At 44.8% G+C, this 18,082-nt stretch overlaps 1 protein-coding gene across 1 annotated transcript in view; it reads right to left on the reverse strand.

Moving 5' to 3' along the window:
• Positions 1 to 15,878: 15,878 nt before the first annotated feature.
• Positions 15,879 to 18,082, reverse strand: part of cskl (c-src tyrosine kinase-like) — a 34,010-nt gene continuing 31,806 nt past the window's right edge. The window contains exon 12 of the mRNA XM_083759421.1: positions 15,879 to 17,521. Coding sequence (XP_083615547.1) covers positions 17,339 to 17,521 — 183 coding nt within the window. The 3' untranslated portion in view covers positions 15,879 to 17,338. The remainder of the gene's footprint in view (positions 17,522 to 18,082) is intronic.

Genomic DNA, 18,082 nt, shown 5'->3' on the forward strand with positions numbered 1-18,082 from the left:
GTCATCAAAGTTATTGTTAGAAATTACGCAGCCAATCGTCTGCGCCAATGATGCGGCTAAAGTTTTCGGGACCACGGAGGAGGGTGGGAATTAGTCCAAGGAAGATGCAGGTTTTATTTAGTGAGTTGAGAACACCTAGGGTCTCGTAGTCGGACCACATCTGGAAGGATTGCTGCCGTCTGATGTCATTTGTGCCTATATGGATAAATACTGTGTGAACGGAGGAGTGACGTTTGAGAATGACAGGAATGTGAGGGATCAAATCAATTATTTTCGCACCGGAGAAAGAAAAAGTAACACAATGGGGGATAGAAAGTCCACGAACTATGGAATCACCCAAAATTAAATATTCCAATGGAGGGGTACGGGGGCAGTTGTTGTCATTAGCTGAGATTGATGCAGCAGATCTAGTGTGTAATGACAGCGAGGGGGACACGGCAGGATCTGATGAGAGGGGGGGAGGGGGTGCTCGACTGGGAGCGGTGGGCACTACTCCTCTCGCTGGGTGAACGATAGAGAGGGAATGGGAGACATCTGGCCTGTGCACACTGGGTGAGAGTCGACGGGGACGCTTTCCAACACGACCACCGTCGTCTCTGTGGATGGGAGTAGAGGTGCGGGAGCCAGGTGTAGAGCCCGAGGAGGAGTCCGGTCCCGCGCGCTTTAACGGCCGGGGTAGCAGCGAGTCAGGGTGCCGAGGATTCCTGGGGGAGTTAGCCAATGACTCCTGTAATGGTGCGAATGAGTTTGAGCACAGGAAAATGTCAGCCATGCTACATGCCTCCGACCCAGACGGGTCGAAAAGAGGAAACGCCAACCTCTGATGTTTTCCTTTCACCACGGAGGCCCAGGAGTCAGCACATACGGGCCCCGGTTTGCGCTTACCGGCACGCGAAGCACTGCTCCCCGGCATGGAGGCGGCCGTGGCAGACATCCCGGGTACAGCGCCGGCACCCGGGGGATCCAAGGAATTTAAGCGGCCCTGGAGGAATGATTGCCGCTGGAGTAGGTCTTTAACCAAGCTCGATATGGAGCGGAGCTCACTTTTTATGGCGGATAATTCCTCTGTCATGGGAGGCATTTTGATGGAAGTGGTGAGTACTGACTGTCCACTATAACCACCAACAGACTGTTGAGATGATAGCATCTAGGCTCAAAAAACGAGCCAGCTAAAACAAGCCACCAAACTAGCTGGCACCAAGGCTACAAACAAACCTACGCCAGCTAGCAGGCAGCAACAACACAGTCTGATAATTGTGTAAAATTGAGTGATCAGCAGTGCCGATCGCTGGGATTGCAGGGTTAGTACAAAGATGTAGATCACCAGGCTAGAATCCAGAAGTTTGGTATAAAATAGTTGAGTGGAAACTGTTAAAAAATGTAGTAACAAGTCACTGTGTGACAGAGCGTCGGGTTGAGCGTCCAAAAACAGCGTCCAAGTGACAGCGCTGTACACAGACGGACAGACAGACACACGCACCCACCCACATGGACAGGTTGCAAAACATACTCTCTCCCCATGCCTTCGGTCTACTGGAGACAATAAGCAAAACAATTTCATACAAAATATGTAGTGGAGGTCCCTGCTTTGTAAAAATGTGTACAAAATGCAACTAATCAATTTGGTCATAATTGTACACACTCTTGAGTTACAGATGGAAAATTAACACAAAAATTATTTGCATCAAATTGCATACTAGAAAATATAAGAATCACCTAATAGTGTATCACAGTAGACAAGAGGAACAGTACAAATGGTATCTAATATCTACGCATTGTGAGCATATACAGTTATATCTGCTATTTTTGGTGGATGTCCCCCCCCCAGAATAATATGACAATGGCATGTGAAGGCACTCCGCTGAGGGAGCGTTGTCAAGAGCCCGCCACTCGGATCTGCATTACTCATCCTACATGTGGATGACAGCTCTGGGTGGCATCTTGTCTTCAGTATCCCACCCTCAACACTGAATCATAGTTTATTCACAATGCCACTTCATCTGGCTTCAGCTCCACTCCGATAGAAGAGTAGACAGGCTGTTGCATTTTGACATTTTGAGATGACAATTCCTTTTATAATATATCAACTTTTCTTAGAAGATATTTTCTGTCATTTGAATCTTTTAGATTCTCTCTCCCGTGATGTTACGCTACATGTGGAGAACAGCAGAGATAAAAGGTTGAAGGTACTGCCTTGAGGGTGAGATTGGGAGATGGGGCCGTGGGGTCCTATGGGGCCGTGGGGTCCTTCATTGCGGCCTCAGAGATACGTGTTGGCACAGCTTACCCCACAGGCAACCAGGGAGGGGGAGGGGAGGGGCCTGGGGCAGAGGGAGGTGAAATGTCACTGGCCAAATGCAAATCTGTGCTGACAAGTGGTGCAGAAAATATGTTCTCTCCGACTCTGGGAACCTTGATATTTCACAAAGTCAAATGGACATTCCAGCCTTTGCCGCGGGCCCAGTCGGCAATTGGCGTTATTTAAAGGAAAGCGAGAAAAAAAGAAAAGAAAAATAACAGGGAAAAGGAAAAGAAAAACAAGAATGTTATTTCACAGGCAATGAGAATGGGTTAGGTACAGCTCAATGGCCTTTGTAGTGGCTGTTATCGCCTCCTCAGTTTTGAGATGATGAGCCATATGGGAGCATGATGATGCTGGGTGGATAGAGGAGACTCATACAGTCCTTTATGCTGCACTCACATCCACCACTTATAGAGTGCTAAACACAAAATGTTGATCTTATTACCATTAATCTGCACACTGAAATTAACACTCAGAAACGTACTGTGTATGAAGTGGTCCAACTAAGGGGAATGGACCGATGCAAATGCAACTGCAGAGGTTAGAGGTGCCATTCCTTGTACAGGTCAGTGGTGTCAGGCATTGGTATAGGGCATACATGCAAAGCTTGGCCACTCACTTAAAATGTATGCATTGATAGGCATCTGTGGACGGATTTTGACAAGTCATTTGGTACCCACTCACTCATTGGGGTGTTTTGCCACTGTTAATTGTCTATATACTATAGACAATAGACAATGAGACTTTAATTGAGCTGTGCATAAATGCACCATACACTTTATTTAGCTCACTGAGTGTACCACAAAGTATTTAATTTAGCTACCTATTTACTTTATTTATTTTTGTGTTAATTTACTTTATAGGCCTATAGTATACTGTTTGCATATACTTTGCACTGATTGCATAATTCTTTGCAAATATTGCCAAATTTGGAATTGCTAGTTGAAAGTTGGAATCAGCCGGAGAACCCTCGAATCGGAGCAGCAGGGGCGGTATTGCAGTTGCTGTATCTCACTTTTGTGACGAAAAGAGAGCTGATCCAGAAGGCAAATCTTCGTTCCTACTCTCACCTATGGTCATGAAGTGTGGGCCATGACTGAAAGAATAAGGTTGTGAATACAATCGGACGAAATGAGTTTTCTCCGACTTTAGAGGAGATAGGGTGAGAAGTTCAATCACGAGAGACTCGGAGTAGAGTCACTGCTTCTTCGCCTGGAAAAGAGCCAGCTGGTGGTTTCGGCCTCTGGTTAGGATACAGCTCGACCGTCTCCCTAGGGAGGTCCTCGAGGCACGTCCCACTAGGAGGAGACCCCGGGGCAGACCAAGGCTCAGATGGAGGGATCACATCGACCCACTGGCCTTGGAACGCCTCGGGATTACCCAGGAGGAAATTACTAATGTTTCTCTGGAGAGGTAAGTCTGGAGCTCTCTGGTGGAGCTGTTGCCCCCACCACCTGACTACGGATAAGCAGTTGAAGATGGATAAATAGAGATTTGGAATTGCGTTTAATTCTTTCAGTTACATTTTCCACATGAATATAACCATGTTATAACCATAATGAAATGGGAGTTAAATGCTGCAATTTGTAAAAAAATTAACGTCATTGAAGTGGGACTCATAAAATGTCCCTGGGACCCATCTAAAAGACCACCCCTGGGTCCTGGGAACCATTAGATTGAAAACCTATTTACATCACTGCTGGTGCTAACATCCGGTGAAAATAGCCTATCTGCAAGCTCACGTTGTGACTTGTGATCTTGTAGACCGGCTAGCGTGGCCGCTAGTATAAATTATGGTCAAATGTAGGAGATTTTGAGGGTCACAGGTGCAGTAATCAGAAAGGAACACAGGGGAGCAGACCATGCTATACCAGCCAGGCAGACAGAAGCAGACAGAGCTACAGGAGAACAGAGAATCACTACAGAAATGACGTAATGATGTTTCACTGTCTACTGCGTAGGATCACTGCCATCCATACCTGTGAAGTAAATTAAGGTGCCAAAGATACTAGGTAAACATTGGAAGTTACAATAGGGTTTAAGTGGTTAATTTGAAGATGCGACACATTTGAAGATGCGACACATACCAGACAGCATGGAGATACACAGGAACAGGCTGCCAAAAGCCAGCAACAAATTGTCACTCTACAGTCTACACAGCCATGACGCATCACAAGCCACAGGCATAACACTGAGCAGAAGGGACTGAACACTGTGTCCCACAAAGGGGGGGGAAGGGCCCATATTTGAAATGGTAATAGTCTTGTCATCCTGCACCTAATTTTATTTTATTTATTTTTTAAGAACCAATTCTAAGACTGCTCAGAGTAATCAGAGTAATCAGTAGCACAGACAAAAGTGAGGGGAGGCTGACTGAAGAACAGAGGGCCATGTGCAGTATGGAGTATGGCCTCACATTGGCCTGACAATGTCAATACTATTTCCGTCATCTCTTATCATCCCAGCTCTCACTCTCTGTCTCAAACTGGCTGGAAAGGAAGAACTCCTACATACTGTACCTGTTCATTCTAGTTTCCCTCTCTTCAACCTGCCTTAAAAGGGGCATTCCACTCATTTTCAACATTTTACTATGTCATTAATATACCTTAGAGCTGTTGAAGAGCTGTGGAAATAATAAAAAAGTCCCCCCATTCGGTGTTTCCTAGAACTGGAGGTCTGAAAGAAATCATTAACATCTCATCAAGATGTGATTCACCATGTGAATCACCATCATACTATAATTTACCGAATGTCTGTGTGTCTGTCAGAAACATTGCCGTAACTCCTTACTGCCTGCACCAATCACTCCCACTTTTCACACAGGCATTGACCAAGCCCATTAACGAAGCCCTTTTTTCGATTTGACACATTAATGATTATTAATTAATTTATTAGTCAATTACAAACGCACCCAGGCGCAGTACCCTTCACGGCCACAAGGGGGGGCAAATATCTCACAACGGGTAAGGACTAGTGTTAATAATCCCCTTTAAAGAGAGCCTTCAAGGCTGGTGACAGGGCAGGACTGAAGCGGGTGCAAAGGGAGTTGAAGAAGAGGATAAGTGAGGCAAAAGGAGGAAAGTAGAGGAGAGTCTGGCACGGAATAATGTGCGGAAGGTTCTGGAAGGGTCTTAAAAACATGTCCGGCCACAAGCAGTACACCAGCCGATCAGTGGAGGGCAACCCGGATAAAGCCATTGAATTAAATCTGTTTTTCAACAGGTTTGATATTAATGGCTCCCAGGCTAACTCTCCCTGTAGCCCTCCAGCCCATGTCCCAGCACAATACTGTCTGTCTGTCTGTCTGTCTCTCCAAAAAGGGACAGAGCAGACCATACCACCTAAGGAGGCTCAAGTCCTTTAGTGTGGTATGCTGGGGTGGGGGTATTAAAGCCTGGGTGCTGAACAAGCACAACAACATCACAAAGAAGGCCAGTTCTGTGGTGGGCCTCAGGATGGAGGGGCTGCATTCAGTCGCAGAGAGGAGAATTAGGGACAAACTGATCTCCATGCAGGCTAACCCCTCCCATCCACTCTATGGTGACTTGCAGGACAGAGTGAGCACCTTTAGTCGTAGGCTCACCTTCCCTCCGAGAATGAACACAGAGCGGTATAGACTCTCCTTCCTGCCAACCTCCTTCAGGCTATAGAATGAACACAGAGCGGTATAGACTCTCCTTCCTGCCAACCGCCATCAGACTATAGAATGAACACAGAGCGGTATAGACTCTCCTTCCTGCCAACCGCCATCAGACTATAGAATGAACACAGAGCGGTATAGACTCTCCTTCCTGCCAACCTCCTTCAGGCTATAGAATGAACACAGAGCGGTATAGACTCTCCTTCCTGCCAACCGCCATCAGACTATAGAATGAACACAGAGCGGTATAGACTCTCCTTCCTGCCAACCGCCATCAGACTATAGAATGAACACAGAGCGGTATAGACTCTCCTTTCTGCCAACCGCCATCAGACTATACAACACATAAGAACTTTCTCCCCCAATGCTTGGTCCTGTGTCTGAAGTATTTGGTCTTTTTGTGATTATGTCCATGTGATATATCGTTGATGAAATCTCTTGCAATATATTGAATATCGCAATAATCGCAATATATCGAATATCGTGATATTATCATTATCGAGGGCCTAATATCGCCACATATATCGTATCGTGAGGTACCCATATCATCCCACCCCTGGCTTCTAACTAGTGTTGCGGTGGCCTCAAATAAGGTATCCTGATTGCTCCAGTGAAGTGTGAGTGTGTGAAACTGTACCAATGTGACACAGTGTGAATACTGAAAGCAAGTGTTGCTCAGCAACACACACATCCCTGGATAAAAAGGTCAAAAATGAAAATGAATTAAATAACTTTGGCTGAGCGATCACAGTGATTATCGACTCAAGACTCAGGCTTTGCACAATCTGCCGTCCTGTCTCACAGCTGCAGTGCACGTCGCAAGCACTGCTTTAGCTGTAACCATTACCTCATCAAAAAATGTCCTTCCTCCCTACCTTCTGCCACGCATGTACATCTGCCAGGTCAAGCATTACAAATAGCCTGAGGGAGGACAATGCGTGTGCTAACCCCACATAACACACGTCCGTCAGCATCTCAGGGGATTTATCCCCCACAGAACCTGTTGGCGTAATCAGATTAATTCATGGGAGTTGAGCTAATTTGCTGCTGTTGAGTGAGTGCTCGGTGGGTGGGTGGTTGCTGTCAGCAGCATAGATCCCTAACTTATTGGAAGCTGATTAACCTCATCAAGACGTCCTGCACTAGCGATTTATAACTAAACAACTTTCTAGGCAACGGGCAATGGAATACTGAAGCAGCTGCCTGCAAATTATCCATAGGATTATCACTTATCTAACGTCCATAGCATATCATGGAAAGAGAATAAAATCTGCATTCTCAGTAATAATAGAAGTCTTGTTTAATAAAGTTAGGATCTGCAGCAGCAGTCAAACCAGACAGACGCGTTTCGGTGCCGAAACACCTGTCTGTCATGAGCGACCATATTCCCTGAATCTGCACACAGACTATCAACTTGAGTTGAGCGTGCCTTGAACCCTTGAATTTGAAGTAATACTGCATACTAGCATATCATGTACAGTATATATATATGCTGCTATTGCTCACCACCTTATGTCTTAGTTACAGGTAGCGTAGCCTACTTACCGCACCAGATACTGTATACCATGTGTAAATTTAGTTTTTTGTCGATCTCTCTCTCCCTCGCCCCTCTTCTTCTTTCCTCTCATATTCATGTAAATAACAATACAATGAAGCTTGCACACATTTCACACACTGTTTTACACCTGGAAACTTGCGAATATAATATATTCTGATCACTAAATCTACAGTAAAATTGTATTATTATTCGGGACCATACGAGTCAAGAACGATGTTGTTGCACTTGGGAATGCAACTTATGCAAGCCCCTAATGAAAACAATTTATAGCCGCATACTCGTAGCTGCCAATGCTGGACACAGAGATGAGACCAACGTTTCGGACAGACAAACTGCCTTCTTCAGGGTACAAGAACAATGGTATGTGTAACCTTAAAATACTTAAATACCCGGATGGCACCTATTGCCGATTAGCAGGGAGTAAAAAAGAACAGAAAAGAAGTACAGTGCATAATACAAAATATTGAATAATACAATTCCAAATACACAAAAGAGAGCTATAATAGAGGGAGTTTACACCAAAGCCTAGTCTATTTCTCAATAATTGTGCAGTGACAAGGTGCTGTGGCAGGGCCGTCTATAAAATGGAAAGAACAGACGCAAAATTAAAAACATGTTGAAAAAGGGTCTACGTATATAGGAACGGTCTGAGGTCAAAGTCAATATTTCACGTCACGTTTTCTCTGCCAATATAGCGCAGTGAGGAAACAGAATGATTGGCCTCTACTAAATGCATGCCCCACATGATTATCGAGAAGGGATAGGCCTGATTCATAGCAGTTTTGAGTTCTATGATGGGTCTCTAAATGAATATCCCCATAACAGCGGTAAAACATTTATGATTGGCCCAGGCCGTAGCGTAACGGTCTGGGCACCGGACTGGTGATCCAGTCGCGGTGTGCCGCGGGTTCGACTCCCGAACCCGACACGGCCTTTACCGCATGTCATCCCCCCCATCTCTCTCCCGTTTCCTGTCAGCCTACTATCTGTCCCTTAAAAAATCAATAAAAGGCGTAAGCCGCAAAAAAATATATAAAAAAAACAAAAAAAACAAACATTTATGATTAAAATTCAAAAACAAAATGTGTATAGGTGGTCGGCTGGGACTAATCTAGGACAAAATATTCATGGTATCTATCTGTGGGGATCCACAGATGTGCTCTCAGATGTGCAGCAATCTCAGAAGCCACTCATGGCCCAAGATATCTTTTTGAATATCGTGGTAATCCAGGAAAATATAGGCCTAGTGACTTGACATATGGTTGGGCTGTCTGTTGGGTTTGGAGGATTAGGCCATGCAAAGCCCCATGCATGTTTTATCACGTACTATAGGCTATATTTTATATTGAGCTATATTGCTGCAGCAGGATGCATCCTCAAGAATATGTCAAACTGTACTGTCATCTCCATATGCAGTAAATGGTTTACTAATGACGTGAGTGGTTCCTAAACCCTGATCCAAGATGTCTCTGGAATATGGGAGTCGCAAAAGAATTAAGTCTTATATGAGCGAAAACGTCAAATAGATCTACTTTGACACATAAAGTAAGTATTATGGGCTGTGGGAACGAATGATGGACATTTACTGACAACAGTGTACGATGTTCAGGGTGTAAACGTGTAACTACTAGATAAGATTTAGGAGGGTAATGGGTATACAATATACATCAGGCGTCTTCAACAGGGGGTCCGGGGCCCCTAGGCCTGGGGTACAGGGGGTCTACAGGGGGTCCGCCAGGGAACATTAGCTGAATCTACAACCTCACAACGCCTTGCACTGTGACGGGTTGTGAGGTTGGGGCCTCCAGGTGGGCCAGCAGCCATCTGCACAAGACTGGGTTGGACCCTGTAGGGCCCAGCCAGAGCCCAGAGCCCTGGAAAGCAATCTCCAGCGCCAAGACAATTTATGTTGACTATAACAGAGCCCCAGAACACAGAGTCACCAAGATACAATACCCCAGAGACGCAGTGTGCCACTGCCGCAGCAACGATGTCATGAGAGGCAAGTCTCCACCAAAAACATTGTGTCTGAAAGGGACGAGTCAAAAGGTCAGAAAGCCCACCTCCTGTAATATCCTGTCAGTAGTAACTCAACCTGCACCTGAAATAGACCCTCACCCCACCTCAACCTTGAGAGCTCATCCTTGAAAATGTAGACCAGAATCAAGATCCTATGTGGTCTAGAACTTGAGTTATTGGTAAAACAACAGCAGGTGGCGGCCATTATGAAAAATGTCTACCATGGTCACAGGACAAATGTAAATAGCACCAAAAATCTGATTAATACATATTAGTCACAAGGACTCGACAAAGTCAGATAATGAATGAAAACACAAAAGGGTAGAAATTTTGTCACAGACAGACGGGCAGGGGCAAAAACATAATCGCTGCCCGGGCCATTGTGGCCTGCCTGAGGCAGAGCTCTCGCTGTCTGCTTGCTGACCTCCCGGTGACATTCTGGATTCTGGAACTACTACAAGGCACCCATTGGTGACTGAGGGGACTAGCCGGTCAGGGAACCGTCTCCTCTACGGAAGGCCGAGCTTGTGTGGGGCTGTTGTTGTAGCAGGAATGGTAAATTGGACTTGGGAGTGATGATGGGTCCTGACAGCGTCCTGTGGCCATGAGCACAAAGTGCCTGGCTTACATAACCATCCCATTGTTACTTCCCTGTCACCCCCATTAAAAATTCATATGAACTGAAGTCATGCACCGCAGCAAATGGGTGGCTTTGCCAGGAACCAAAGTGAGAGTTTGACACACGAAGAGACAAAAATATACAAATAATCAAGTAAAAATTTACATTTCGAGCATCAAAGGGTGACACAATGGTCAACAGGGAAAGTAATGGCTCAGTGCAGTTAACAAATGCGCTGCTCTAGCCAGCGAGTCAGCTGTGCTGTTTGTAGAACATCACTGGAGGCACCACCAGGGCCAGGGGTGAGAGAGAAGATACACAGCAGCGTTTCACACCTAGAAGAATGTGCTATAGCACCTCGGCTAAATCTGTACACCAATCTTCACATCATGTGAGGATTTAGACAGCTATAAAATCCTGTCTTAAATTAACTCTCGGGAAGACTAAAATGACTATAAACTGTTCAATGTGCAACTGGGTAAACTGCTATCGAGCTTTGAATGTTGATCTGTAAACTCTTAAGTAGTCTACTGTACTTGGTAACATGATACCGAGTCTGATTATGGAATTGAATGGGACATGCCAATGTCTCACACAAACGCAAAACAAACAAAACATCGCCGACTGCTCCCGGCCCGAGCATCTTAGTCTCGCTTAGCCAGACGACTGGATGGCCCCAACTATATCTGCCCAGCAGCATCTAAATTCATTGTTTGGGCTTTTACGGCAAGCGAAGGCAACTGGTGTTGGTGACAAAGTTAAACTTTTTTAGGACACAGTGACACGCCTTTTATGACACCCACAAGAAGTGGGGCCTGACAGACAGTGCAGCATGCTAGTGTGGGGAGTTTGAGCAGAGACGAGGGCATGGCTGCACGACAACCAAATTATACATTCGATGACAATACATGAAAAATCCAGAAGTGATGATGTCAGAATCTGATTGTCTAGTCCCCGTAGCACAGGCAAAACCTTTGCTTTATCACTGCAATGCAGGACAATGTCAACCCAGATGAAAGGTGTCAGACTGTCAGTTAAGAACCCCATATATATATATATATATATATAAATGTGTGTGTGTGTGTGTGTGTGTGTGTGTGTGTGTGTGTGTGTGTGTGTGTGTGTGTGTGTGTGTGTGTGTGTGTGCACTGTACAAACATCCAAACAGTTCTCCACCAGGATAATAGCGTTTGTGATATTTGGACAAAATGTGTAGGAGTAATTTAAATAGTTCAGTGTATACATAGGCCCTCATTTATCAACGCGGCGTACGCCCAAAAATGGCCGTACACCGGAATCACCACAACTTTTGGCATTTATCATTCCAGCGTGACTTTGAACTTTGGCGTATGCCACGCCAAATATCACGTCAGGAGCTGTCGTTGACTATCGTCAACCATTTTGACCGGCTGTCACAGGCATCTAAACATATCTATTCACTCCTAAAATGTATATAAAACTAATAAATGTTATACATGTGAAAAGAAATTGGTAAAGCCATGTCATATGAAATTGAAAAAGTGTACAAGCAATTAAAATTGCGCAATTAACCCGGTGATGACAAATTTTGCACACACCTCCCTGGATGCCAACGATGAACCTCTGAATTTTCCAGAATGGCCTGTTATAGCACCACCAGGAGGCCAACCTACTAGGCTGAGGAATATATCCCACCCTTTTCACAGGTGGATTTTTGCTAAACACATTTTTGAAACAAAATGCCTCAAATCATCCAATTGCCATCCAAGGCATAAGAAGAAATGGCACCCTTTTCACATTGGCCTATTATAGCGCCACCAGGAGGCCACAACCTGACCTGGTGGAGACCTGTGCCCCGATGGGCACTTTATCTAGTTTGATATTACTCCTCCAGATTCTGTTTGAACAAAAAGCCTCAAATCATGAACGCAGCATGCAATTTACATGAAATATTTCAGACTTTCCTACTAGACTGAGGAATATAACCCATCCTTTTCACATTAGCCTGTTATAGCGCCACCAACAGGTGGATTTTTGCAAAACACATTTTTGTATGACAGATTGTTGTGGTATAAACCAGTGGTTCCCAAATTGGGGTCCGGGGACCCCTAGGGGTCCTTGAGGGAGTTCCAGGAAGTCCCCAGCTAAATTATAGTTAGGAACCAAATGGACCCTTAAGGCCTGGGTCTGTAACTCTGAGTGTACAAAATGGACCCAAACAGGTCCATTTGTACAATCTCAGAGTTAAATTAACAATGATTTTACAATATAAATTGGTCCTTTCAATCACTGCTATAGAGCTGTAACCATCTTCTCGACTTCTCTTTTGGGGGTCCCTGCCTGGCATATATTTTCAAATGGGGGTCCGCGGGCTAATTAGTGTCAATTTGGGCCGGTGTATCTTGGGTCCTTGACATGAAAAAGTTTGGGAACCACTGGTATAAACACTAGTTATTTCAGCTGCTGGTATAGGCTTACCTTATCTGTGTTGGAATCTTGTTTTGGTCCCATACGGTCCACGCACCTCCTGCAGCACGTTGTTTGTAGTCTGGGAGGTGCGCTGCGGGTCGGGAGAGGGTTGCGGTTAGGTTTAGGTGTCTGCCCCGGGGGAGGTTAGGGTTAGGGTGAGGGAGGAGGTAGGTTGTCGTTCGGACCAATGCTCCGTCGGATGAAAGGCATGCACTCTTGTAGTCTTGCACTATGGCTTCATATTACATGACTGCCATGAGTCAAGAACCAGGGCTAGCTTCATATCAGTCACGGATGAATACTTTCCCAGTCCTAGTCGCAGTTGTTGTAACTGCATTCCCTTTTCTTTGCCGTGTTCTTAGTTTCTCCTCCATGTTTCTTTTGTCACAATTTTCGCTAACTTCGCTAAGACGCTAACTTAATTGTGCTGTGTTTCATTTGTTTGTGATGTTTTGGTGGGCGTTCACTAAACTAGCGTGCCTGGCTCATATCAGGCCGGCTGTTTGATTGACAGCCAAATGAGCTAATCCTATGATTCCTATCCTACCTACGATATTACTCTGCACAGCCACGCACACGTTATCGGATGAAATTCATCTTGGTTGCTAAAAGTTGCATGTTGAGCAATTTTAGTAATTAGCATAATATGTGACCTTACCATTAAGAACCTGTAAAGGCAAAACAACTTTAAATTTCATAATTCTTTAAGTAGCATGTGACATGTCAAACTAGGGGTTTTTCATAATTCTGAATCCATTCTAAGCATTAGTTTTGCACAAAAAACACTCACACCCACAGCTTGATATGGTGGAGGAGGTTTTCTTCAGAGCCCTCGATCCGTGCAAGCGGTTTCCTCATTTTAAGGTCAAGATGACCTATGACGAGCCCATGCAGGTATTTTATGTAGCCTAACTTAATTGCTTCTTTCAGGGCCATCATTTGCAGGCACACTTGACACAATTAACTCTGCAGGTCAGGAGCACCGGTGCCTTCTCCTCATGTCATGTCTGGTTCTGTTAAGAGTGAAAGTTTGTGCTGCCCTCCACTGACAGCATGCATACAGGTAAATGCATAGTTCAGGCCAGGGCTATAATGAAGAGGAAGGGGTCAAGGGTGCCCTCCTGTAACACCAACTCTGTTGTTGTCTGGGGTCATCACCATTCTCTGGGCTCTTATAGCCCAGAGAATGTTGGGAGGGACACCACATATAAGTATAAGAAAGAAAGAAAGAAAGAAAGATCAACTTAAGGGCCTCATTAACGTTCCAATTTTGGAGCTCTGGCTCATATGGACTAAGCCAAACCCAAAAGAACCGAGACTCATGCCCCATTTACACTGGCAGCCAAATCCAGCCTGAATCAGATCTGAGCCACATCCAGATTGGAATCTGATTTGTTTAAATGAGTCATGTGACATGTTAGACTAATTTAAACCAATCGGATTTCAATCTCGATGTGGCACAGATCTGATTCAGGCTAGATTTGTCTGCCAGTGTAAATGGTGCCTCAGAGACCAAGGTGGAAAAGGGGTCTCTGAGTGAAGTCCTGTTTCAGGTAGTAGATAGGAAAGAGGGGCTCTGTCCCTTGATCAAGTCAGTCAGATGATCTCCAGGCTGTCGTGCTTGAATTAGGCATAGTAAATTGATTGTTTTCTTTTTCTTAAATTACCTTTTTTTGAAACACTATACACATTTTTTTTTTTATTCCTGCTAGAAGAAAAATAAATCCACATTATTTCAATCTTTGGGTTGCCATTCTCTGTGCATATATCCCTCATCCAAAAGTATTAAAGCTTGTGACCAATAATTGGATCCATTGGAACACAGGTATTTTTTTCTATTTCCTGAAAAGTTTTGGACATACAGTACAAGGTTTCCAACCGACAGCGACGATATGCACATGACTTGTTTGTAAATGGCCAAGTGATACGGGTTGTACAATCATGAAGGAGATGACAGACAGAATAGATAACGAATGATGGCCCTGAAGTGTGTCAGCCATGGAGAGTAAAAATGAAACGCCACCTCAGCACCATCTTCATAATACAGCTCCATCTAAATATAATTCAAAAAGTGAAACTTTCATATATACTCAATTCATTGTGCATAAAGTGAAGTATTTAAAACCTTTTTTTGTTTTAATCTTGACGATTGTGCTGCTGGAAAAGGAAGATCAGCATGAATACAAAGCTTGTCAACGTACAGAAGCACACAGTGCTGTAAAATATCATAATAGATGGTTGTGTTGAGACTCTGGACTTAAACACATAAAACACAGTGATGATTTAAGTTTAGGCCATGTTATCTGCTGGTGTTGGTCCACTGAGTGAAAACTTAACACAGCCATCTTTGGAGATGCTTCATGGAGATGCTAATTCTCCTTTCCAGCTCAATTTGGCACCTGCCAACAGTGCCAAAACTACTAGTAACTGCCTGGTGTACACCAGTTACTAATGCATTTACGGCTGTTATCAAAACAAACCTGGGCTTCGATAACACCTCAACAGTGACAAAGGCTGATCACCTCCATTACACACCCCATTAATGAAATAATTTGTTCAAAAGTAAGAGTTAATTATTTTGAACATAATGGCAATGGCTAGTTGGCTACTTGGATGGCACTGTGTGCTTTTGAAATAAACTACCTGCCTGCCTTGATTGCTTATATTTGCAAAACAGCACCCCCTCTGCATTCAACACAGAGGTGCAGTTGATAGTCTGCACACACATTCAGAGACTCAGTGCAGATGTCGAGAGACAGAGTCTAAACTCAATCCAAGTCGTTGGTTTAGTTCTGAACCTTAAAGATGCGTTCTCATAGGAGGTGAAGATACATGTACTTCGTGTCACTTCATTCACATGATTTGGGCCTCTGGGTTTATTCGTGTGTGCACCCATTTTCCTATGCACACATGCTGACAATCACTGTGTACACATACTCTTTGAACTCAAGCCAATATTCTAAAATTGCCTTTATGTACTGTAATCATGCTGCATGGCAAAATAATTTTCGCCTTCAGTATGAACATACCTTCTGGCTTTCCTGTATACCTCCCATTTTTCATTGTTATTGTTGCTGCTGCTGCCGTGACACCTTAATCTCACTCCAGGGATCAATGAGGGTTTGATACGAGGTTTGTTGGGTAGAATCCCCTTATCTCCATATTTAAACTTTGTTTTTTCGTAACGCTCTACTTGATCATCACACACAAAAGCATCAAAAGTATGTTGTCTCGACAGACAATATGAAGTTCCCTCTGCCCATAATACCACTGTTTAGATGTCCATTTTCCACGCTGTTCAGATGGAATGATTTATTCATAATCATGGTAGCATAATAAAACAATGAACATTTAAAGCACTGACAGTTAAACCCCAAAAGGCCTCTCCCAGCATGCACCAGCCCCCCCGCCCACCATTGGTCATGGACACTGACCACGTTCTGATCCAAAAGCAGTCATTTCCTCTTGCCTCCTTGACGTCCTTTGTTTTGTCCCCCAAACCCCAGTCACTTCCTTTTCCTTTTTTTAATTTATTTTTTTAAATCCTTTAAATATATTTTAATATAAAACAAGCCCACATATGATGAATCGACCATGTTTTGTGTGTGTGTGTGTTGTGTGTTAACTGCCCCAATCCCGCCCTCTCTCTCTCTCCCCTCCTGCTCTGTCCTTGTTGCCGTGAAGACCATGACAGTGGCGAATCAGTAGGTAGGAGGAGGAGCCACAAAGCTGAGGTCGGAGGGGTGTTACATTTACTGGCTACGCCACCTCTGTTCCCATTCACATTCTCCTTATGAACACATCAAGAACCCCGCCCCCATAAATAATCGTGTATGTGTGTGTGTGTGGGGGGGGGGGGGTAATGTAGACAGCACTAAGACAAATAAACCACCCCTTGGATTAAAAAGAAAATAGAAATAAAAAAAGACGTATAAAAAAAAAGAATCAAAAGACAACAGTTTGACTTTAGGAGTTTTGGAGGCTTGGCAGGGGGTGGGGTGGGGGTAAATCTGGAGCTCTGTTGACTGGAGGCACTTTGGCACAGAACGAAGGCCCCACACGGAAACACTGGGAGGGGGAGACGGGACCGCACAGGGGGTGCTGGATGGGAAGGGTGGGATGTGACGGAAGAATAGAATCAGGAAAATGGGGGTGGGGTGGTGTTAATGAAAAGCATGCAGAGCCACTTGACAACAGATCCAGGAATGAAGGGCTCAGAGTGTGTGTGAGAGAGAGAGAGATAGAGGAAGAAGTGGAGGGGGCAGAGTGATAGATAGATAATAGATAGAGCACCTGACAAATACGTGGAGGAAAAGGCCAGCCCCCCACCACCAATTATTATCATGTCCAGGAGAGGAGGAGAAAAGAAAAGCTATTGATCTTACGAGTGGCAGAAGAGGAGTATCTTGGACCGAGAGGAGTATCTTGGACCGAGAGAGAGAGAGAGAGAGAGAGAGAGAGAGAGGAGGGCGTGAACAGTCCAGCAAAAGGCTATACAACACAGGAAACCGTCCTTTAATGGAAGCAGAGGAGGCTTGACGGACAGCCGAGGGGAGGTGAGGGGAGATGGGGGGGCAGTATTGCAGTCCCACAGACCGACAACTTGGTCAGGTGGAGGTGTTGGTAGTGGTGGTCCTGAGGTGGACAGACAGGCCCCAGCCTCCACCGTCCTCTTCTTAATTCTTTATGGGCTGTCTATGGCTGCGTTTGTCCTCCTCTTCAACCTCCTCCTCCTCCCACCCTCCCTCCTCTTCACAGGTAGAGCTCCTTGGCTCTGATATGCTGCAGCTTCTCCCTCAGCATGCGGAAGGAGGGCCGAACCACAGAGTCCAGGGTCCAGCATTGCTTCATCAGGTCGTAGACCACCGGAGGACATCCGTCCGGGGCGTCCATCTTGTAGCCCTTCTCCACCCGCGGCACCACCTCTTTCAGGGGCTGGGGGAGGGAGAGGAGCACAAGCTGATTTAAATAATATAACATTACGATGAAAAGATATACATTTCAAAAAGTTAGATTTTCAAGTGGGCCCTGGTTCAGAAAAGTGACACCTTCGAAGAAGAAGTAGAAGTAGTAGAAGAAGAGAAAGAAATACAGCTCAACAGCTCTACTGCCTGAAGGTCGTAGACGTAGAGGGTGCGCTGTGGTTGGCCAGTCGCTGTGATAAACCCAACCCTAAACCTAACCTCAGTTAAACTGAACAACCTCAGAGGTAAGAAACTTTTAGTCATTCTTTAAAGACTAAAACATAATTGCACAGACTCTTCTTCAACAAAGATGGCGAAAGCAAACATTATTTGTTCTGTACGTATATAATATACAATTCCTTAAACCAGAAACCTAACCTTTTAACCTCAGTAAAACTAAACGCAGTGGCTGGGGGCGTTTCCAAGAACCCAGAAGAACAACAGAATCCGCTGAAGATCCCCTCCTCGCCATGGACACTGAGCTCACTTATTTCCTGGACTACATGTTGTCTCAGTAAGACAGCCCTCCCCC

The sequence above is a fragment of the Protomyctophum parallelum genome, assembly GCF_964188405.1.
Source record: "Protomyctophum parallelum genome assembly, chromosome: 2".
Taxonomy (NCBI): Eukaryota; Metazoa; Chordata; class Actinopteri; order Myctophiformes; family Myctophidae; genus Protomyctophum; species Protomyctophum parallelum.